Consider the following 21994-nt stretch of genomic DNA (forward strand, 5'->3'; position numbering starts at 1 on the left):
TGTATATGTCAATTTAACCGTGCTGTATGGTATTAAAATAATCTGCAACATTAAATAAATCGTTTTGTTCAAACATTAGGTTGAAGGTCTGCATGTTCAAGAACTGTGGCAACTTTTATTTTGAACCCTCGCCGTGAACCCACCGCCGTACGCGCGTGCTCCTAAAACTCCACTTCCCACAATCCTCTTCATAAACATCACACATGATGCTACAGCTGCAGATTCTGGAGAGACACTCGTGAAATGACACAAATGAGAGTCTGAGATCGCGGTCCGGTTGTGAAGGAAACGCGTATTTAAAACCTTTGACATGAGTCGTATAGATCGGTGAGATAGTTTGATCTAATTTAGCATGAGTTTTAACGGCTAACGAGGGCCGGGATGTGATGATGTGGCCTCTTAAATTAGCTGTCATGCTAAGTAATAGTCGATCCGGTGTTTGTATATTGAATTAAAATGATGTAGCGGGATTAAACGAGTGAAGGTCCGGAGGAAAGGGACATTAGCGTTAGGAACGAATATGAAGAAATCACGGAGCGTCGGCGCGTCTTCGCAATTGAATGGATTTGGAAAACAAGGTGTGTTGGTTTAATTAAGTTGTTTTTGCGTACAGTATAAATGATCTGATCCCAGAAAACATGTGAAGTTAAGAACGATCATCTGATAAAGAAACAATAGAAATATGTTGGTTTTCGTTACAAATATCATTATGAACCATCAGCTATACTATTAAAACCATCACAACATTTCTTAGTGTAGTATGTTTTGGGTAGTGGATGTAGTGGTTCCCTTTCGAGAGCGGTCACTTCGACATTGCGGAGACCGCATATGAAACTCCTCCTCTTTTTCACTTTTCCTGAAATCTTATAGGATAACGCCAGTAAAAAAACTGGCCAATTGTCGCAAGAATGCAACCGTATGCAAATACTGACGAATCCAGACAGTATAAATACAGTGCATGTGACGACAATCCTCAGAATCTTCTTTTTCACGCTGCCATCGTTGAAGACGCAACTGGATATTTTTCACCGCATCCGATGGCTTCATACTGTCGTCTTTGCGCGGGTCCCATTGACCCGCAGGATACGCACGAGCACTGCATTGCCTGCCTGGGCCTGGCTCATGCGGAGGCTGCATTCTGCGAGTCCGATTGCGCGCACTGTGCGGACCTGCCGGCGCGTGTCTTGAGAACTCGCAGGAACATCGCTCGTGGAAATATAGGGTCAAGGCTCACTGCCACCAACGAGTCGCTGGTGAGTCTACCCGCTCCAAGGGGGAGCGGCGACGACACGGCTCCGGGCCGCTGTCCTCTGCCGTCACCCCATTCCCCAGTCCTCTACGCCGACGAGAGTCTTCGTCCCCCGCCTTCCGTCTTGGGCGCCGTTTCCTTCGGCGCTGAGGAGGACGACGACTCCATGTCCATCTCGGCTTCAGACAAGGACTGGGCAGGGTCGGAGCGGGATCGCCCCGACCTAGAGAGCACCCCGGACCTCCACGAGGAGTTCATGAGGGTCCTCGAGAAGGCCGTCAGCGAGCTCGACATCACCTGGAGTTCACCTGAGGAGCCGGCAAAAAGTAAGCTCGACTCGTGGTACCTTCAGGCGGGCCGCCGTCAGGCCACATCAAAGAGGAGTGCGCCATTCTTTCCAGATGTCCACGAGCACGTGGTGAAATCGTGGTCTGCTCCTCAGTCGGCGCGCGTTCACGCCGCTACGCAATCCATGTTCGCCCACGTGGTCGGAGCGGAGGCCCACGGTTACGTGCGCATGCCACCCGTCGAGGAGACCCTCGCCGCTCATTTGTGCCCTTCTACCACCTCGCTGGGCTCGGACCCAGGCCTGCCGTCGAAGCCGTGCAGGTTTACCGCTCATCTCGCCGGTAAGGCTTACGCATCCGCCGGAGAAGCCGCTTCCGCTTTGCACGCAATGGCGGTGCTGCAGGTGTTCCAGGCTAAGATCCTTCAGTCGCTGGATAGCGGCAGCCTGGAGGCGGACGCCACGAGGGATCTGAGGGCAGCGACCGACTTCGCTCTGATGGCAACGAAGCGGACCGCACAAGCTATCGGCCGATCCATGGGGTTCATGGTCGTCCTACACCGTCATCTCTGGCTTACGTTGGCGGACCTGAAAGACGCTGACCGTAAGTCTCTCCTCAACGCCCCGATCACTCCCTCCGGCCTCTTTGGTGACGTCGTGGAGTCGGTGGTGGAGCGCTTCGGGGAGACGCAAAAGCGCGCCAAGGCCATGAGTCACGTGCTCCCGCGACGCTCTTATCAACCGTCTCCTAGAGCCCGTTCTTCATCCGCGTCGCACTCCGCGCAGAGGCCGACCAAACAGCACGCTGCTTCCGCCCAGGCTTCTCGAGGTCGTGAGCCGGATGCACGGCCTAAACAATGGTCGGGCCCGCCTAAGAAGAGGTACGGGCCGAAGGGAGGACCGCAGAGAGGACCGCCGCGCCACGACGGCGGAGCGTCATCGTCTGCCAAGCCGTCATCCTGACGGACCTATAAAGAGGAGGAGAGAGTTTGTGAGCGTTCCGGTGGCCCCCAAACGCCGCTGTTTGCATCAGTTTTCCCCCGCGGTTGCGGGCGAACATTGCAATGTTGTAAATGTCTGTGTGAATGCAATAAAAACACATACCTGTTCACAAAAAGAGCTCTTTCCCCCTCACACGACCAATGCTGCGTTCCTTGCCCTGCCACGGTGCAGCGCGAAGCCGCAGTTAATCCCGACTATAACCAGCCTTCCCTCGTCCATGGTCTTTCCCGTGGGCGAGAGACGGCTGGAGTCTCACGCACGGGCTATTTCCCCGCCAGTGCAATTAGCCTCGCTGCACCAGCGTGCTTCCCTAAACGGTCCGCTGACGGTAACGCCCGAAGAGATTCGGCCATTATGTCTGTTTCTGGACGCGTGGAAGGCCATTCCGGACATTTCTCATTGGCTACTAAATGTGATAGAACACGGGTACACCCTGCAGTTCAGACGAAGACCTCCCCGCTTCAGCGGTGTTGTTCCGTCGCTTACGTCAGCGCAAAATGCGCCTGTGTTGAGGCAGGAAATCGGCAGCCTGCTCGCGAAAGGAGCGATCGAGCGTGTCCCTCCGAACGAGCGAGAAAGCGGGTTTTACAGCCGGTACTTTGTAGTGCCCAAGAGAGATGGTGGTCTGCGTCCGATTCTGGACTTGAGACCCGTCAACCGAGCCCTTCACAAGCGAGCGTTCAGAATGACAACTCTAAAACAGATCCTGGCACAAGTGCGTCCCGGGGACTGGTTTGCATCCGTGGATCTGAAGGATGCGTACTTTCATGTTCAGATAGCCAAGCGCCACCGAAAGTTTCTGCGATTCGCTTTCGCGGGTTCAGCGTACCAATTTGCCGTACTCCCGTTCGGACTGGCATTAGCACCGCGCACATTCTCGAAGTGCGTGGACGCGGCGCTTTCCCCTCTCAGAGCGAGCGGTATGCGCATTCTGAATTATCTGGACGACTGGTTAATTTTAGCCCACTCACGGGAGGCGCTATCCGGTCATACGCAAATGCTGCTTCGTCACTTGACATCCCTGGGGCTACGCGTGAACATGCAGAAAAGCAAGCTCACTCCGAGTCAGTCAATAACGTATCTGGGGGTATGTTTCGACTCAGTGGAGATGCGCGGCCGCCTCTCTCAAGAGCGGACGGAGTCCATCTCTTCAGCTCTACATCTGCTCAGGCCGGGTCGGTCTGTTCCACTGAGGGAGTTTCAGAGGCTTTTGGGTCTCATGGCGTCAGCCTCGGCGGTCTGCCACCTGGGTCTTCTGCACATGCGACCGCTACAGTTTTGGCTGAAGGCTCGTGTTCCATGGAAAGCATGGTCCTCGGGTCGAGTGCGAGTCCCGGTTACACTCAGTTGCCTCAGTGCCCTGAGCCCATGGCGCGACCCAAGCATGTTCAGTCGGGGAGTTCCCCTGGGGCTGGTTACGAGACGCATAGTCGTTACGACGGATGCGTCGTCCTCGGGATGGGGTGCAGTGTGCGAGGGCATGCCGGCATCCGGCCTTTGGACACAGTCACAGAGAAAATGGCATATAAATTGCTTGGAGCTGATGGCGGTGTCTCTAGCTCTCCATACTTTCCAGTCGAGACTGGAGAAGAAACATGTCCTGATTCGCACCGACAACATGTCCGTGGTATCGTACATAAATCGCCAGGGAGGAGTCCGCTCAGGAACTCTTTTCAAACAGGCTGCGAGTCTCCTACTGTGGGCAGATCAGCATCTACTCTCTGTCAGGGCAGCGCATATCCCCGGTCGTCTGAACTGCGGAGCGGACATGCTTTCGAGGGAGGGTCTTCCGCACGGAGAATGGAGGCTTCATCCAGACTCAGTGCGGTCAATTTGGGAGCGCTTTGGGACGGCGGAAGTGGATTTATTCGCGACGAGCAAGAACGCGCACTGCCCGCTGTATTTCTCGCTGACCCATTCCCCCATGGGGAGCGACGCTCTGACGGTGCGATGGCCGAACGTTCGGCTTTACGCGTTTCCTCCGGTGAAGATTTTGCCCCTGGTGCTGTGCAAAATCAGAGAGGAGACGGCGACGGTGATCCTCGTCGCTCCGTTTTGGCCGAATCAACCGTGGTTTCCGGACCTAAGCGAATTGTTAACGGCACCGCCGTGGCGGATTCCCCTCAGGAGAGACCTGTTGTCCCAAGCGAACGGCACGATATTTCACCCCAGCTCGCAGCTGTGGAGTCTTCATGCCTGGCCTCTTCGGGGGTTTTAAATGCACTTCCTCAGCGTGTACTTGACACTATTTCGGAGTGTCGAGCGCCTTCCACCAGGCGTTTATACGCTCTCAAATGGGGGGTGTTTGTTAAATGGTGCAGTAGTAACAATATCGACCCGATGTCCTGCCCCGTGTCTGATATTTTATGCTTCCTGCAGCACAGTCTGGACAGCGGCGGACTCCCGTCAACACTGAAGGTTTATGTGGCTGCTATCGCCTCGTTTCGTTCCCCGGTTGATGGGCAATCCATTGGAAGGCACATGCTGGTAGTCAGATTCCTCAGAGGAGCGAGGAGACTTTTTCCACCGCGATCCCCTTCGGTGCCGCCTTGGGACTTAGCGCTGGTGTTGAAGGCTCTCTCCTTTCCCCCATTCGAGCCTCTGGACGCGGCTTCCCTAAGAGAGCTCACTCTAAAAACCGTTCTCCTTCTTGCCCTTGCTTCGGCTAAGCGCATAGGGGATTTACAAGCGCTCTCAGTCGGCGCTGATTTCATTCGTTTTGGAACCGGCGACTGCAATGTCACTCTCCGGCCGAAATCGGGTTATGTGCCAAAGTCTATGTCTACCCCATTTAGAGCACAGGTCATTTCTTTGCCCGCTTTGTTTTCCGAGTCGTCAGACTCGCAGAATGCAAACGCTCCGAGAGCGGTCTGCCCGGTAAGGGTTTTGCGGGCTTACATTGATCGCACGGCCGGTTTTCGGCAGTCTGAACAGCTCTTCGTCTGCTATGGTGGGGGAACTAAAGGTCGGGCTGTATCAAAGCAGAGGCTCTCTCACTGGGTGGTGGACGCTATTACCTTAGCGTATGAGAGTCAGGGACAGAACTGCCCATTCGGTATCAGAGCTCATTCGACTAGGGCTATCGCCTCTTCGTGGGCTTGGTCTAGGGGCACATCTATTCAGGACATATGCTGTGCGGCTGGCTGGTCTTCGCAGAACACTTTCGCCAGGTTCTACAGATTGGACGTGTCCTCTTTGTCGTCTCAAGTCCTCTCGGTGAGTGCTGATGACTCTTTATCTTCTACTTTATAATCGCTTATGCTACACAGTGGTTGCCGCGTTGCTGTTTATGCTGTGCTTGGTGTACTTTTATATCTCTGTTATATCCGCCCGGGATACCGTGCTGGCTCTTACTGTTGTGGTGTCTGCCCTGTTTCAGCGCAGCCCGCTGCATTGGTTGGGTTTGGATATGCAAATTTGGCAGGAGCCCGATATAGCAGTTCATTGGCCGGTTCAGTGATTTAGCAGTTTATTGGCCGATTTAAGCCAATCAGCTGTTGACGCTTAGCGACCTCGTGAATGGTTAAAATAGTATGCTTCCCATGCTTGTGTGTTTTAACCCAGTTTTTCTGGCTGATTTTGCAAGCTCTCACGGCGGGATTGTACTACCGTTCCATATGCGGTCTCCGCAATGTCGAAGTGACCGCTCTCGAAAGGGAACGTCTCCGGTTACTTTCGTAACCTCGGTTCCCTGAGAAGCGGGAACGAGACATTGCGGAGAACGCCGTGTTCGCCGCTTATCACCGTGCAGGCGTTCTCTCGTAGATTCTGAGGATTGTCGTCACATGCACTGTATTTATACTGTCTGGATTCGTCAGTATTTGCATACGGTTGCATTCTTGCGACAATTGGCCAGTTTTTTTACTGGCGTTATCCTATAAGATTTCAGGAAAAGTGAAAAAGAGGAGGAGTTTCATATGCGGTCTCCGCAATGTCTCGTTCCCGCTTCTCAGGGAACCGAGGTTACGAAAGTAACCGGAGACGTTTTATTGGTTCCTATCCACTAGACAACTTCCCACAAATAAACCCAACACATTACCAGAAGCCTGACACCCATAGGAACCATTATGGTTTCTATTAAAAACAACACAATTCCCATTCTAACCATTACATCTATTACAGCTTGTGTGTGTACTGGTCTTTAATGATATTGAATGAGTAATGTTTGGCTCATCGTCAGTTGATCTGATATACTTGTTTTTCTAGGGCTGTACATTATTTAATTTAGTAAAAACATAATTATATAATATCTGTATGTACAGATGGAGGAAGTGTAAGTTGGAAATTTTGTCATTACACATTGTGTATTATTTTAGAGCTGAATCTGTGTGAATTTGGATTTTGCATAAGAAATAGGCCATTTTACTTGAATGTCCCTCTGGGAGCTGTTTTGCAAAAATTCCAATAAACACACTTGTGCAAAGGTTAAAAATATTTGTCAACGTCTCACTGTCAAGCAGTTTTCTGCTGAAAAACCGATTGAAACTGTTGTGTGTGTGAGGGACTGCAGCGTTCTTGTGGTTTGCTTCAGCACTGACTCTTGTGATCATGATGGCAGATGCCGAGTCCAGACGGAAGAAGAAGACGGCGGAGATCAGTCAGGCATTGAACGTGAGGCCTGTGGACGTGGCCACTCTGAGGCGTATGGCCATCAGCGAAGGCGGTCTGCTGACCGATGAGATCCGGCGTCAGGTTTGGCCCAGGCTGCTCAATGTGTCTGTAGACCAGATACCGGAAGAGCTAGGTAAGAGATATGTCAAACATCAATGTGCATGATTGCATCAAGATTGCAAAGGGTTTATTTTACCTTTCCTATTGTGGTGACATCCTCAAGTACTTTGCAACAGCTAAATGATTTTTACCCCCTTCTGTCCATCAGAAATGATAGACCGTGACAATAACAAGGACTTCAACCAAGTGCTGCTAGATGTTCAGCGGTCCCTGCGCCGCTTCCCTCCAGGTGAGCAGAAAGTGCATTCTCTGCTTATTTGATCCCTGTAGCCGGTTCTGAGTTTGCTTTCCGTGTCGGACGCAGGGATGCCGGACGAGCAGCGTGCGGGTCTTCAGGAAGAGCTGATCGACATTATTCTACGGGTGCTCGTGAAAAACCCTCAGCTGCACTATTATCAGGGCTACCATGACATCGTGGTGACCTTCCTGCTGGTGTTGGGGGAACGGCTCGCCACTGCCCTGGTTGAGAAACTCTCCACGCATCATCTCAGGTTTGAGCCAGTCGGAAGGTTTTTAATGTCTAATAACAGATTCTTGGAGAGACATTTTGGACCGATCAGATTTTTTAATGGTTGTATGCATTTTCTGTGATCGTGTTGACTAACATCATCATGCATCACAGGGACTTTATGGACCCAACTATGGACAACACTACACACATCTTGAACTACCTGATGCCCATAATAGAACGAGTCAACCCCGAAGTTTACGACTTTATGCAACAGTGAGTATATTGGGATTTATGTGCATATCTAGTTTTGCTTTGTTATATTTGTTTAGTATATTTTTCCTCTGTTTTTATTCTTATCTGTTCTTTGTTTTTTTCTATCTTGTTGTTATTGTCCTTGATTTTTATTATATTTTGTGATTTTCTTATTTCAAGCGCTTTGAGATGCTACTTTTAATGCCGCTATATAAAATAAAGTTATTATTATTATTATATTACATTAATGTAAAGCATAGTGTTAGCAAAGGGACAAAGTTATTTGATTTCCAGGGAACAAGAATTGATCAAATTACTGAAAGACCTTAAAAAAGCATCTGCAATATCCAGAAATGAAAATATTATGTTGGCTTTGATGACACATTTGTTATGTCGGGATTGCAATGTTTAGTCATCGTCATCATCAACATTTGTTTTTATAAAAATCTGTTAATTTGTTAAAATGAGCATGTCTGTATTTCGTGTGCAGGGCTGAAGTCGGCACCATATTCGCCCTCAGCTGGCTCATCACCTGGTTTGGACACGTACTATCAGATTTCCGTCATGTCGTTCGGTTGTACGACTTCTTCCTGGCCTGCCATCCCCTCATGCCCATCTACTTCGCCGCTGTGGTACGTTTTCTTCCGTCTGATCTTTCCAAATCTTCGAGGCTGTTTGGTGTGATCTCCAGGAAAGTGGGTCGGCAGTTTATTTTTAGCCCCGAGTCGTGCACTCGTCCGAATAAATAATTGAGATATTCGTTTGTGTCTGGGCTACTTTGTCTGATGATCAAAAACGCAATTTGTTCTTTTGTGTACGTTCTCCGTGATAATGTAAAAAAACGCAGCATAACAAACTAAATTGTGTACGGATCCTTACCTTTGCTTTAAAAAAGGTTTTCTCTGCATCGTGCACAGTCTATCTATTTTGTAACGTTACAAAACATCATTTCTCCTCAGATTGTTCTTCACCGTGAGGAGGAGGTGTTGGAATGTGAGTGTGATATGGCCATGATGCATCATCTTCTGTCTCGAATCCCAGAAGATCTGCCTTACGAAACTCTGATCAGTCGTGCAGGAGATCTGTTCGTACAGTTTCCTCCATCCGAGCTGGCCAGAGGGGTCCATCAACGCAGTCAGGAGTGAGTCCATACACTTCATTTGACTTTATTGTTGGCAACCTACAGTCAAATTTAATCATAAAATCAGTCATTACATATACAGCCTACTTGATCTAAACACACGTTTGCTTTCATTCAGAACCGCCGTCTCCACTTTTACAGACTTTGAGTTGGCATCCACCCAGCAGCGTCCGGACGTGGTGCTTCGACGGCGAAGAAAAGAGCAGCAGTTACAGCAGCGCACCCTTGAGGCCAAGCACGGAAAAGTCACTGTTGCCCGACCCACGGCGCGACGCTTCATGAGGCTGGCGGTCATGGGTCTGACTGTGGCATTGGGCGCTGCAGCGTTGGCCATGGTGAACTCGGCTCTTGAATGGGCCCCTAAACTGGACATACTCTTCCCTTAAGGAAGCCAACTAATCAGACAGAATGATAGCGCAACGTTTGGAAGCGTTTATATGAGAGGACCTGTAAATTTGTCTGCGTTCGTTTGGTTTATTTGCCTTTTTTTTTTCTTAAGTATTTATACATACTCGACTGAAGTCGGAATAATAAATAATGTGCTCGTAGAAATTATATTCAAACATGTTGTTTGTCCTCACGATCGATGTGTTAAGTCCGAAATATTTAGGGAAAAATAAATCATGAGACTGTAGACCGATACTTGGGTTAAGGTGTTTGCAGAATAATTTTTTAAGGTAAATGGTTCGTAAAGACATTTAACGCTTTAAACAATGCACTTTAAAATGTAGGTGCATAAGAAAACATTCAAACATTTATGTATATTGTTTAAAAGTGTAATCATACAAACTGAATGCAACAGTTTAAGCAAGAAATGCAACAGTGTAGGCTCATGTTTTATCGGTTGTTGCGCAAGTTTTTGCATTCAGTTCAATGTTGCAATTCAGTAACCATTTTATGAAGGTTATCGAATGTTTAACGTAGAAATTAGTTTTGCTTGCATTTCTTATGAACAACGAGCCCTGGAATATTGAGACCAAAATATTTTGTAGATTTGGCAATTGAAGCTGTTCAGAACCCTTTAAATGCAGAAATGTTTGTTCTGTGTAGGATGTTATGTACACACAAATATATGCAGTAAAATGTGAATGAACAAATCTTTTTATTATGCTCACAATTTATATGTTCATGTTTTTGCTAGATTTTTCTTTAAACGTCCTTAATTACAGTTTTTATTTTTAGCAATGATCCTTGCTCTTATAGTCAGTTTTGTGTAACTCCAGATAAGAGCATCTACCACAAACACAGCATTTCACTTAGGTAACATCAAGTGGTTAATTTTCATGGTCCTTTCGTCTTTGTTGTTTAATTTATGTATATATATTATTTAAATAACATGCCATCCATGCAGAACTACTGTTTATAAACACATAATTACTCATGCTTTTATTTTGCACTAAAGAACATGTTTCTTGCTTGTTGTTTTGCACAGATTCTTATGAATTGTCTTTAATTTTGTCACATTTGACCATGTTGATTTAAATAAAAATAACAGAGTACAAGAAATATGTTTTTTTGAATTAATTACTGCACAAAATCTATATCATGTCTATAAAAGAGTTATTATAAGTCCATTTGAAATAGGTCATGAATGTTTTGTGCCAGCTTTATAAAATATTGTAAAGAATTACAAAATAAATTCTCGTTGTTAATTATAAGTATTCTGTCATCATGATATTTGGGATAGATATTTTTTAGTATATAAAACATCTGCAAAAATATTTAAATAAAAAAATAATAGAGTACAAGAAATATGTTTTATTGAATTAATTACTGCACAAAATCTATATCATGTCTATAAAAGAGCTACTATATGTTTATTTCAAATAAGTCATAAATGTTTTGTGCCAGCTTCATTCATTTATAAAATATAGTAAAGACTTGCAAAACAAATATTCTCGTTTTAATTCTAAGTCATCTGTCATCTTGATATTTGTGATAGATATTTTTGGTATATAAAAATGTGCAAAACTATACATTCAATTAGAGCCCTTTCTGTTTTCCGGAATTTCTCTGCATTAGTCAAGAATGTTTTTTTCCTATTTCAACCTTCATAGTTTCAATTATATCTTGGTTGGTTACATTTTGAAAATCGCAAGCCTGCTTACAACTGCAGAGAAAACAAAAAATTCCCTTTTACAAGTCGAGATGCACCACGAAACCTCTTACAATTCGTTTCAAAGCGCCATTATTCCACTGATGACAAAAAAAACCGTTTTGATTATTGCACAAGTCCCAAATTTTTTACGTAAAAATAGTAGTGATTTAAGACATCAGTTTAGCGTAAACACTTTGGTCTAAATACGTGTAGCCACATCTACATGCCATGTCATTTAATGCATCGAAATAAATTAAAGGCGCTTTCTATCTTTAAATAATAACATCCAAATTCTTTTCCTGATTTGATCTTTGTTTAAAACGCAGATCAGTAGTCTTTAGAATATCTAGTCCTGAATTAATGTGAATGTTTCGGCCAAATAAAGGCAGTAAACATTTGATAGGCTTCTTTCACAGCAAATAAAGCACGTTGACCCATACTGAGTCGAGATGGAGTGTGTAAAAGTGTTGTGTAGACGTAGTAAATCAGCAGCGATCGGCATTTAGTGGCAGTTCTGACACTTTGGATGGCAGAGAACTCCGTTGACTCGACATTTACAGCCACCTGATGTATCTCCAGCACCCTGCGGTGACAAAACATAACCAGATCTCAGCTTTCTCAATGAATTTAATAACACACCGTACTATCATAAAATACAGCACGAAATCTCTGACCTGCGGTCCCCATCGAGCTTGTTTGGTCACCCAGCAGATCTCCGTCTTGCACATCAGACAGCAGATCCAGTCACAGCCGTCCTTCTTCTGGACGATCACCTGACATTTTGGACAGTTCATCGCCTCGCCGGTTTGGACAAGTTGCTGAGGTCAAATATTAGCATGTGTTTTAATGACCAACGTACAGCTTATAATTTCCATCAATATCTAAAAATGATCCCTTCTATTACGCCAAAAATGTTCTGCCCACCTCAAGCATCTCGGTGGTCTGTCGGGCTGCTGCGTCGTTCTGTCCTCTCACACGAAGATCATCCTGATACTCCTTGCAATTCATATTCTTGTGAATGGCCTGTAACGCCGCACATGCTTTGTGTTAGTTTCTAGTTCTAGTGCTAATTTCTCGAACGGTTATCTTCAATAAAAGAAATAGAAGTTGACAAGTGCACGTGCTTACTTTGCATAGAAGGCAGTTGGACTCGTTGCAGATGTCACATGTGAACTCGTTCACGTCGTCCTCGAAGATGCACCAGCCTGCGCAGTCGGGCGTCTTGCAGTGGTAACTGTTCTCGCTGCGGGACTCTGCGATGCTCAGCCTCAGCTCCAGAAACTTCTGATACTCTTCCTGGGAAAGAAGCTGGAGGGAAAAAATGACAAATCACAATAAATACAAGTCTTTTAAATTAATTTTAATGTGGATTGTATTGGTTTTAATGACTGGTTGAGTCTCTAGTGGTAATGTGTTGAGTTCTACTGGTGGGATGTTATATGGCGGATGAAAACCAATAAATCACCCACTAGAATAAGACCCAAAACACACTACATAAAGATATTTACAGTATATAGGTTTTAATGGTAAACAGCTGATGGTTCATAATGGTATTGTAACCTAAACTATTACAATTTTTATTGTCTTACAGATTTAATTTCTCTGTCTTGAAGTTTGCAGTTACAGGAGTACTCCTGGTCAACAAAAGGACACGCAACTTCTGCGTCTGTGCAGTTCACCACTGTTCCTTTAAGACATTCCCTGCAGGAGACATGCACAAGTTATACCTCCGTGTGCGGTTCAAGCCAGTTTTACAGATAAACTCAATAAACCCATCATAAAGTACCTGCAGAAGCTGTGCAGACACTCTCGCAGTACAGCGCCCTCTCCCGGCGGGATGGTGCAAAAGCAGATTGCGCAATCCAATTCTTCCGTGTTACCCACCAGACTGCGAGTATCTGTTTCCAAGAGGTCACGATAATTATTCTCCCGTTGTGCCATCATAGACTAGAGGAACCAGACACAATTGTTAGATATTTTGCTGTATTTTATACTATGTATACCGTGAAATACCTGCAAGGATGATACACGTGATATTTATCACAGCGCTTATGGATATTATGTCAATGATAATATTGTAAATAATTGTAAACGCCTGTATGTGGTTGGCAATGAATTTGAATAATAGCATTATCTATAATTTAAAAGGTGAATAGCAGTGTTATAATATCGTTATCGTGATTTCATCTGCGATAACCGTGTAATAAAAATACACGGATATTGTAACAGCCCTAGTTTGTAGCAATAAACTCTTTATCATAAAGGGATGTGTGCCGAGTTTCTATTCCTATGCCACTGGCTTCAAATTCTAGTGTAATTCCAACGTAACATCTTGAGAACATAATAAATTAAAGTGTCTTTCAATAAAAAGACTTTTATTATATACCACAATGTAATCTATATATTTCATAATTGTTTTCTATTTCATCATTTCTTATTTTCTATGTCTCTACTGTATGTTCTAAAATGTATTTCGGTAAAGCCGCTTTTCAACATTGCCTAATTGTCAAAAGCACTATTGAAATAACATTTAAATTAAAAGGGTTTGAATTTATTTTGTGTCAAGAACACTTTTTTGCGCTTTACATATCTCTGCTGTTTGGTTTTGTATAACCAAAAACAACACGTGATGTGACTACATTTGTGTAATTCAATTGTTTTGAAATGAACCCATTGCACAAACAAAATGGAAACTTTCTGTTCTTATTTTAATTTTCTATGTCTTTATTATTAAACCTATTATTTACTTGGACTTCTATCTAAGAATCCTGACCCTAACCCATCCAAAAAATCAGCGTAGCCATTTATTTACATAACACTTACATTAGCATGTATGCATTTGGCAGATGCTTTTATCCAAAGCGACTCACAGTAAATTAAATATACAATGTATCAGTATGTGCAATCCCTGAGAAAATCCACAACCATGTCGTTGTCTGTGCTACGCTCCACCAGCTGAGCAACAAAAACAGCATCTGCTCAAGCAGTCCAATATATGATGTCCATTCAGCTAACCTGCTCGTACTGCAGGCTAGCCAGTTCCTCCTGCTGAAGTCTCCTTGTCTCCTCTTCATCTGGGTGGTACAGGTCTGGAACTCTGTAGTTCTCGGGTTTGGCTGTGCTACACATCTCACATCCGGGACGGGTGGGTTTGTTCAGGTACGTGCACTCTGAACACGACCATCCAATCTGCTGTAACATAATTATCAGATTATAAAATCTGTATAGAATAAACGTTGGGACAACGTAAATATAACATTAGCTTTTAGTTTCCAGAACATTAGGGCAGCTCTAATAGAACGGAAGATACTACATAAAAGAGAAAATAAAGAATACAGAAATAATGTATGTAATGTTACTTTTTGGTTTCTAGTATGTTAGGCGAGCACAAATAGAGCTTTCTAAACAACAGAGGAAAAATATGTTGTTTATACGGAAATAAAATAGAGTAAATAACACAATACGAAAATAAACAATTGTGTTAAAATGATTCATAAATAAAGTGTTTTGGGAACCAAATCTGGTGGTTCGATAAACAGATAACATTATAAATAGACAAAATTAGAAAAAAAACTACCTTAGGTTTAGGAGGTAAAGCAATATCTTGCTTTGGAAGCACATCTGGAGGTAATGCACCGGCAACGTCTAGAAGCTCCATGTTTTCTATGATATCTTCAATAAAAACACATAAGAATCAATCATTTGTGTGTGAGTTACACCATGTAACCAAATAAATCTGTCTCGTTACCGTCTATGAGTTTCTCTCCTTTGTCTTTCTTCTCCTGCTCCCGGCTCAGATTAGCAGCCTTGGCATTCAGAACAAAGAGGAAGGCTGAGTCGTCGTGCGTTTTGACCCCATATTGATACAGCGAATCTTTGTCCTGGGCGAGACGCTTCCCGATCACCCAGCGCTGGACGGCCGGGAGGAATCCATAGTCCTTACTGATCTGTATATTTTGGGGAGATTTTTGGATGCGTGGAAGTCAAAGTCCAAAATCCATTAAAACAACAGATCTTGGAACATACCTTATAAACCAACAAGAACATGATTTACCTTCTCTTTCAGTTCTGATATGGTCAAGTAAACAGGCACCATCAATGTAATAGGGATGCAAACATCTGACATCGCATCCGTCACGCCCACCCTCAACCTGCAGCCAATCAGAACACAGGAGAACATCATAACAAGGTTTGATCCTCAACAAAAAGAATGCCGGCTTACATACTACTGGTTTGACAGCATACCTGATGGCTTCTTGGCTGTATGCCTCTGGTCTGAGTTTGACACACACAGGGAGCTTCAGATCCAACAGTTGCTCGAGGCATTTGCTTGCTTCTTCTTTATCTCTGAAGTTGATGGCTTCGCTTAGCTGCCGGGCCACATCCTCCGCTTGGAAAACAGCAATGTTACATTAATCTCAGATATGTTTCGATGTTTAACTAAGCGTAGATCTCACACTATTAATAAGATGTAACACACAACATCACATACCTGTAGAGAATGAAGGGCAGAACTATTAAAAGCACCCACCTTCTTTTATTTTGCTGGAAGCATCTAGGGCAGCCATACTTGGATCTTGAATACTAAAAACCGCACAAACAAGATTAGTTAACAATGTTATATTGTATTTTGTTATAATTATTATATTATATTATATTATATTATATTATATTACATTATATCATATCATATCATATCATATCATATTATATTATATTATATTATATTATATTATATTATATTATATTATATTATATCATTTAAACGTACTGTGGACATATCCCGTTAATTACCGTATATTTTATAGTATAGATATAGTATTATAAGTTGTGTGGAGTAATAGCATGAGTTTGCATCAATAATATGGATCCTAAATGACTTCCTTATTCCTATACCATTCAAGAAATCAAAAGTGCACGGTACAATGTCGAGGAAAAAACGGGAGCATTAAATGTAATTGTTTTACAGCTTTGTCAGATTAGTAAAAATATATCAAACACATTTTACATGCGGAACTGTAATAAGTATGGTAAGTATGGTAAACACCGAAACAACATAGAAACCGCGCTCGTGAAGCAAAACAACACAGTGAGAGCAGAGCAACACACACATAAACTTACCATATGACCAATGGTTTTGTCCAATATTTGTCTTCTTCGTCTAACTTTGTGTTCTTTACAGTGGACGCTGACGATTAAAGCATTTGTTTATTTCCAAGCAAACTGCACAGAAATGAAAACTGAAACGAAGCTCGTATTCAGGAAGTTCCCATATAACACCAAAGGCGTCTCTCTCTGAATGAGAGTTGCGCAACTCTCCATAGAACTGAGAAATGCATGGAGACATTTGGATGACTCAAACTAATCCCAGTAAATAAATCGATCAATAAAATAACATTCGACTAAGAAAAGTCGGAAGAAAAAGACATGCAACCATGAATAATAAAACCATTTATATAGTGTAATCTTAATTGCTTTACTTGAGTAAGTTTACTTGATGTTTATATGTTTTATAACTCTATATGAAATAAATTCAATTAAAGTGAGTTTATCTGTTATCTTGATAACGAGTCGCATGTGTTGTTCTCGCGAGGTTTAAAAGCATGTTGGAAAACGAATTGTCTTGTTCTCGCGACATTTGATTTTGTGTGAGAAACGTAAAACGCTGTTCTCGCGAGAATATAAAGACAGGGAAATGCATCAATAGCATCTGGCTGCAGACGAGATGTACTGTCAGACAAATGCACTGTCAGCCGCGCATGCGCACTCGTCACATGCACTGTCAGCCGCGCATGCGCACTCGTCACATGCACGCTCTAACGTATTTCACAAGGTGAACTGTAAGATTCTATTAATAAAATGTTAAGGTTACTGCTTTTTAAGAGTACCGTGAATACTGGTGGTTCAGTTCAAGGCCAGGTATTTATTATAATTATAGCTGAAATACATTAATGTGCATCTGCACTAATAATGAAAATACATAACTAAATAAAACCTTTTCTTGTACACGTAATCTTCCACCCTAAAAATATAAACAAACTCACATATATACATAAATGTCTCATTCTACAATAAACAGGTGCTTGTTAATCAATGGTTTAATGATAAAGTTTTATTATATAGACATACTATATATATATATATTATAGTTTATATATATAGTTTGTTTATATAAAAATAATTGTGCTTATATTAATTTGTTTTAATATTGCAGGTTAGTTTTGTTGTTTGAAATAAAACATAATTTATTATACAAAGAAACGTGAAGCATTTTAGAAATAATACAAGGGAAGTTGTTCATTTTGTAAAAATAAATCTTGAATAAATCGCATCGTGAGCTGAGTGAATCGTTACATCCCTATATTTGATAGATTTCAACGTCATATTAAATAATTTTGAGAAACACATTGTCAAAAAAATAACTATAAAGTGCAGGTCACCTACAAACTTTCCTGTGAGTTTTCAAGCAACGCTACAAAATTAATTTAGATAACGTTAGTTCTTCAATAAATTACTGTATGAAGAACATGTATCGTTAACCAAGTATCATAGATGCGATATATCTACCATTGATTATAAGGATTAAGTTAGGTTTCGAAAACATTATCTTATATATTAAAACGATACTTTACATCTATCTAATACTGTATGAATGAAATCAATATACTTACAACATTCGTCTGATAATGTTAAAGTACGTTTTCGATTATATTTGTCAAATAATTCATAATAACACTTTTACTTCGACTTAATCTTGTATGAGAATAAATAAATAAATAAATTGAATATTTAATAAATATACTTATAATTGGCCTGTAGGTGCATTTAATTCACACATGTGTCTGACAGTGCGTTTGTTTGAGTGCGCATGCGCGGCTGAGACTGCATGTGTCGGAGTGCGCATGCGCCGCTGACAGTGCATCTTGCCTGAGAGTGCATCTGGTCTGCAGCTAGACCCTCCTCAAATGCATGGCGCAATGGGTGAAATCTGAAGCTAGGCAAGACTTAGTATTTGAAGTTCTACAAAGTTTGTTTAGAATAAGGCAGTTAAGGATACTATTAAATTTCATCTGGGTACCTGCACATGTGGGTGTGGATGGAAATGAAGAAGTAGACTAGCAAAGATAGCATTAAATCATACAGAAGTAGAAATTAAGTTAGCTTTAAGTAAATATGAATTCAAGAGAGGGATTTCACATTAAGTAAATAGTATTTAAATACCTAATAAACACAGGAACAAAAGATAGAATGTAGGGATTAAAATAACCGTTTTTTATAAATTAGTGTTTCTTCCTTCCTAAGGACTCTCCACACTCCAGATCAATAGGTGGCGGTAATGCGCCTTTTCGTGGGTTTGCCAATCCGCCATAAAACAGCAGAAGAAGAAGGCGTCGGGGGTGCTGCACGTGATGGACGTTGACAGGTTGTGATTGTGTAAGTTTTGTAGTTTTGTTATTCACGCTTACGTGTTATTTACGTTGTTACAATGCTCTTGATTCAATGGATTGATGCATTTTGGAGTTTTGCTGTTTTTATGGTTAGGGTCTCGCGCGTGAGTTGCAAAATGCTGTGATTGCCAACAATGTGCGGTACAAGACATGTAAGACGAACATACGTTGTCAGATTCTAATATAGCATGATACTAAATGGTACATGGGTATAATGGTTATTTACGTGGTGTACCTTTCTGAACAATATCAATTCAAAAGGATTTTATTACAAATCCACCATGGACTAATCGACTGTTTACCATTAAAATCATTACTTAATCCATTAAGTAGCTTGCATTGGGTCTTATTCCCACCCATAGACCAAAACACATTACAATTAGAGGCCAACGGAGACCATTCTATTTACCATTAACATCAATTTAACTCCCATTAAACCCATTAGAATTTCTATTATGGTGTTTGTTGTTCTTCGTGGCATTATGTTACATGTCCAACTAATTCTAATAGAGCTAAACAAATCTAGCATAAACAATACCACTCATTGGCAGTAATCATTCATTATGTTCATCTTGTTGACTTTTATTACAAATGTTTATCTTCCTTTATCGAAACAGATCACAGATTCTTTTTTACAACCACAGTACTACAAATTATGGAGGAGCCCACAACCTTTGAGCGACATGTGTACAAAAACGCCTCCGTCTATCACTATATGAAGATATCCCTGTAAGTGTCATGAGACAGGTCAGTTTTGATCTGGACTGTATACTTTTGCCAAGATAGCAATTGATGTCCTGTAATAAAATTGATCAAACATTATAGTGTCAAGACATTAATTATTTTCTTTGTTCTCCTGTCAGAGATTTGGAGAATGGAAAGAGAAGTTTTTCTGACGCACAGTTTAAACAGTTGATCATTTCTGCTCTTAAGGAGCTGTATGGAGAGGTGAGCAAATAGTGTGTATTACATTATAGAATGCATGTAAAGAAAGTGAAACAAGTAGACAAATTCCATCTGAACAGAAAATCTGTGTTTTGCTTGTTTAGATTTTTAGTTGTGTTGTATATAGTCTGTGCTTCATTGAATAGTGTTTTATTCTTCTGTATGGCAGGTTGGAGCTGCTTTTCCATTTGATCTGCTTAAGTTCGATCCGAGCTCACTAAAAGCTATACTACGTGTGTACAACAAGTAAGAACTTCATCTGCTTCAATTGCATTAAAGCAGAATGTTTTTAATGCACAGAACTGTAATATTAAAGTTTGGTGTCTCTAAAGATTTAGGATTAGGAACATTTAAATATAGAATTGTTTTCTATTTACATGTATGCATTTTCACACAGGGGGCTGGTGAAACTGTGGAGTGCTTTGACGTTGCTGGGATCTTATCAGAATGAGGCTTGTGCTTTTAGGGTCATACAGGTAAGATTTTCCAACATTGCATCTAAAGCTTTGATACTTTTAAATATTGTTTATCAAGTCTTAAACTTTGGAATATGTGGGGTGGTTTATTTTTTGCCCTGACCTTGAGTTCTTTGAATTAGCAGTAGATGTCAGTAAAGAGCTTACTAATTGTTTGTAAATCTCCCAGCAATGACTTGACATAAATAATATTATTTAAATGTAGGCTTTAAGTCAACCAACTGCGTTTAGTGTTTGTGTTGTTTTTATTTCATTTTGTCAAACACTGAGCCCCATTGTAGTTCCAAGTTTTCCAAAGTTGTTTTATTTTTCATTGCAGGTGTCACCTTTTTTGCTAGCTTTGTCTGGAAATAGCCGAGAATTGCAATTCGGCGAGAGTTTGACATCTTGAGGAGACCCTACAGACCACATACCTTGGAAAAATGACGTTTATTCTGACCAGAAATATTTTCAGCCGAAATATGTGCTGTGTTGTCAACTCTGCATTTTCTGGAAGGCTGACAGTTCCTCCACCTCTTTCAGTAAGGCACAGGTCGCTCTACGTTGGGGAACGAGCGTCACTTTCAAAATCATTCAGTGCCAGAGATGTGGAGCTTTTTGCTGAGCTCACTGGAGACACAAATCCTCTCCACCTCGACCCCGAGTATGCCAAAACGACCTCTTTCGAGACCCCCATTGTTCACGGAGTGCTGATCAACGGTCTGATCTCAGCAGTTTTGGGGACCAAGTTGCCCGGCAAAGGTTGCATTTTTCTCTATCAGGAAATACGTTTCCCGGCACCCCTCTACATTGGAGAGGAGGTGGTGGCGGAAGCAGAGATAAAAAAAATCAAAATGTCCTTCGCTTTCATTTCTGTTTCCTGCACTGTCAAAGACAAAGTGGTCATGGAGGGAGAGGTCATGGTTATGATACCAGAGAACTCGCAGCGACCATGAGAAACATGAAGTGTGTGTTGTTCACTTTTGTTATGTGCAAAATGTGCTGCAAGGAATCCAATTATTTAATAAGATTTAATGCTTCTGTAAAAGAAACCGATTAACTGTAAGGTTTGAATTTCTCTCTTTTTTTGCTGAGGTGTAGTTTAAATAAACTTTATGTGGGGAAAATATTCAATCTATTGAGGTTTCGTTGTCTAGGCAATTATAGCAATAAAAATGGTCATTACCTGTAAAATAATGTTTTTTCAAGTTCATCATCTACATGGTCTTCAAAATTAGGTTCAATTGAATGCTTTTTGACAAATGTATTTATTTACATTTGTAAGTCCCTTAAGGCATTTTACTCCCCAAGAGTACTGTATTATTGTGTATATACTTGTTTTATTGTCCAAATAATAGTTTCTAAAAAAGAAAGCTGAGAGACAATCTGCTGCGACTGATCACATGACATTACTAACTTTTAGCTGCACTGCTAGCTGTGTCACAAAGATGCAAAACTTGTTTTACAAGATTATACCGACAGAAAAAGTAAGCAAGTGCCAACATGACGCTACAATAGTATTTTAACCTTTCTACTTTTTCTACCTTTTTCTTGGTAGCCTCAGAAGAAGGATATGACTGATTTTAGCCGTGAGCCCTATATGGTTTCCTGTTTAAACACTTACAAAGCCCATTTGGTAAAATATAACACACAACGTTAAATTATAAGTAAATAAACTCTACAATAAGGAAAACCGGATTTATTTTGATGTAAGAACACATTTAACAATATGTCGTTTACGGTAAACAACTCCACGGCGGCGCTGCGCAGACTGATGCACGTATGACACCAAAGTACCGCGAGAGTTACTCCAAGGCTTAGCACTCGAATTGCTCTCGCGGTAATTTAATGTCACTAGCCGATCGGAAAACACTTATTTTAGACATACGAATACATTTAACAAAAGTATTTTACGGTAAACAACTCCACGGGGGCG

General features: G+C 42.0%; 4 protein-coding genes across 7 annotated transcripts; 3 read left to right on the forward strand and 1 right to left on the reverse strand.

Annotated features, from left to right (window-relative positions):
* The first annotated feature begins 202 nt into the window (after positions 1–202).
* tbc1d20 (TBC1 domain family, member 20) lies at positions 203–10720 on the forward strand. Of its 3 annotated transcripts, none has more exons than XM_056758751.1 (8): positions 203–578; positions 7096–7281; positions 7417–7497; positions 7573–7759; positions 7891–7992; positions 8462–8603; positions 8931–9112; positions 9231–10720. In XM_056758751.1, exons 1-8 carry the CDS (start codon positions 521–523, stop codon positions 9496–9498), a joined length of 1206 nt encoding a protein of 401 aa, XP_056614729.1. In that variant the 5' UTR covers positions 203–520; the 3' UTR covers positions 9499–10720. The 3 variants fall into 3 exon arrangements, with proteins under 3 accessions (XP_056614729.1, XP_056614726.1, XP_056614728.1); XM_056758750.1 differs by lacking the exon at positions 203–578 and adding an exon at positions 5515–5753; XM_056758748.1 differs by lacking the exons at positions 203–578; positions 7417–7497; positions 7573–7759; ... (2 more) ...; positions 8931–9112; positions 9231–10720 and adding an exon at positions 2754–5753 and having other exon boundaries at positions 7096–7275.
* A 130-nt stretch (positions 10721–10850) lies between these two features.
* rbck1 (RanBP-type and C3HC4-type zinc finger containing 1) lies at positions 10851–16686 on the reverse strand. Its single transcript, XM_056758752.1, has 13 exons — positions 16332–16686; positions 15742–15794; positions 15456–15600; positions 15265–15361; positions 14959–15157; positions 14788–14882; positions 14226–14402; positions 12997–13157; positions 12800–12911; positions 12339–12518; positions 12135–12233; positions 11885–12028; positions 10851–11793 (listed from the first exon to the last, which is right to left on the reverse strand). The coding sequence occupies exons 2-13, from the start codon at positions 15776–15778 to the stop codon at positions 11713–11715; spliced, it is 1527 nt and encodes a 508-aa protein (XP_056614730.1). The 5' UTR covers positions 15779–15794; positions 16332–16686; the 3' UTR covers positions 10851–11712.
* Positions 16687–18519: 1833 nt separating this feature from the next.
* On the forward strand, positions 18520–20604 carry rpp14 (ribonuclease P/MRP 14 subunit). Of its 2 annotated transcripts, XM_056759160.1 has the most exons (7): positions 18542–18644; positions 18753–18810; positions 19276–19387; positions 19522–19606; positions 19773–19849; positions 20001–20079; positions 20399–20604. In XM_056759160.1, exons 3-7 carry the CDS (start codon positions 19314–19316, stop codon positions 20468–20470), a joined length of 387 nt encoding a protein of 128 aa, XP_056615138.1. In that variant the 5' UTR covers positions 18542–18644; positions 18753–18810; positions 19276–19313; the 3' UTR covers positions 20471–20604. The 2 variants fall into 2 exon arrangements, with proteins under 2 accessions (XP_056615139.1, XP_056615138.1); XM_056759161.1 differs by lacking the exon at positions 18753–18810 and having other exon boundaries at positions 18520–18644.
* LOC130429903 (hydroxyacyl-thioester dehydratase type 2, mitochondrial-like) lies at positions 20541–21014 on the forward strand. The gene has a single exon (XM_056758746.1). The coding sequence runs from the start codon at positions 20541–20543 to the stop codon at positions 21012–21014; it is 474 nt and encodes a 157-aa protein (XP_056614724.1).
* Positions 21015–21994: the final 980 nt, after the last annotated feature.

The sequence above is a fragment of the Triplophysa dalaica genome, chromosome 10 (genome assembly GCF_015846415.1).
Source record: "Triplophysa dalaica isolate WHDGS20190420 chromosome 10, ASM1584641v1, whole genome shotgun sequence".
Lineage (NCBI taxonomy): Eukaryota > Metazoa > Chordata > Actinopteri > Cypriniformes > Nemacheilidae > Triplophysa > Triplophysa dalaica.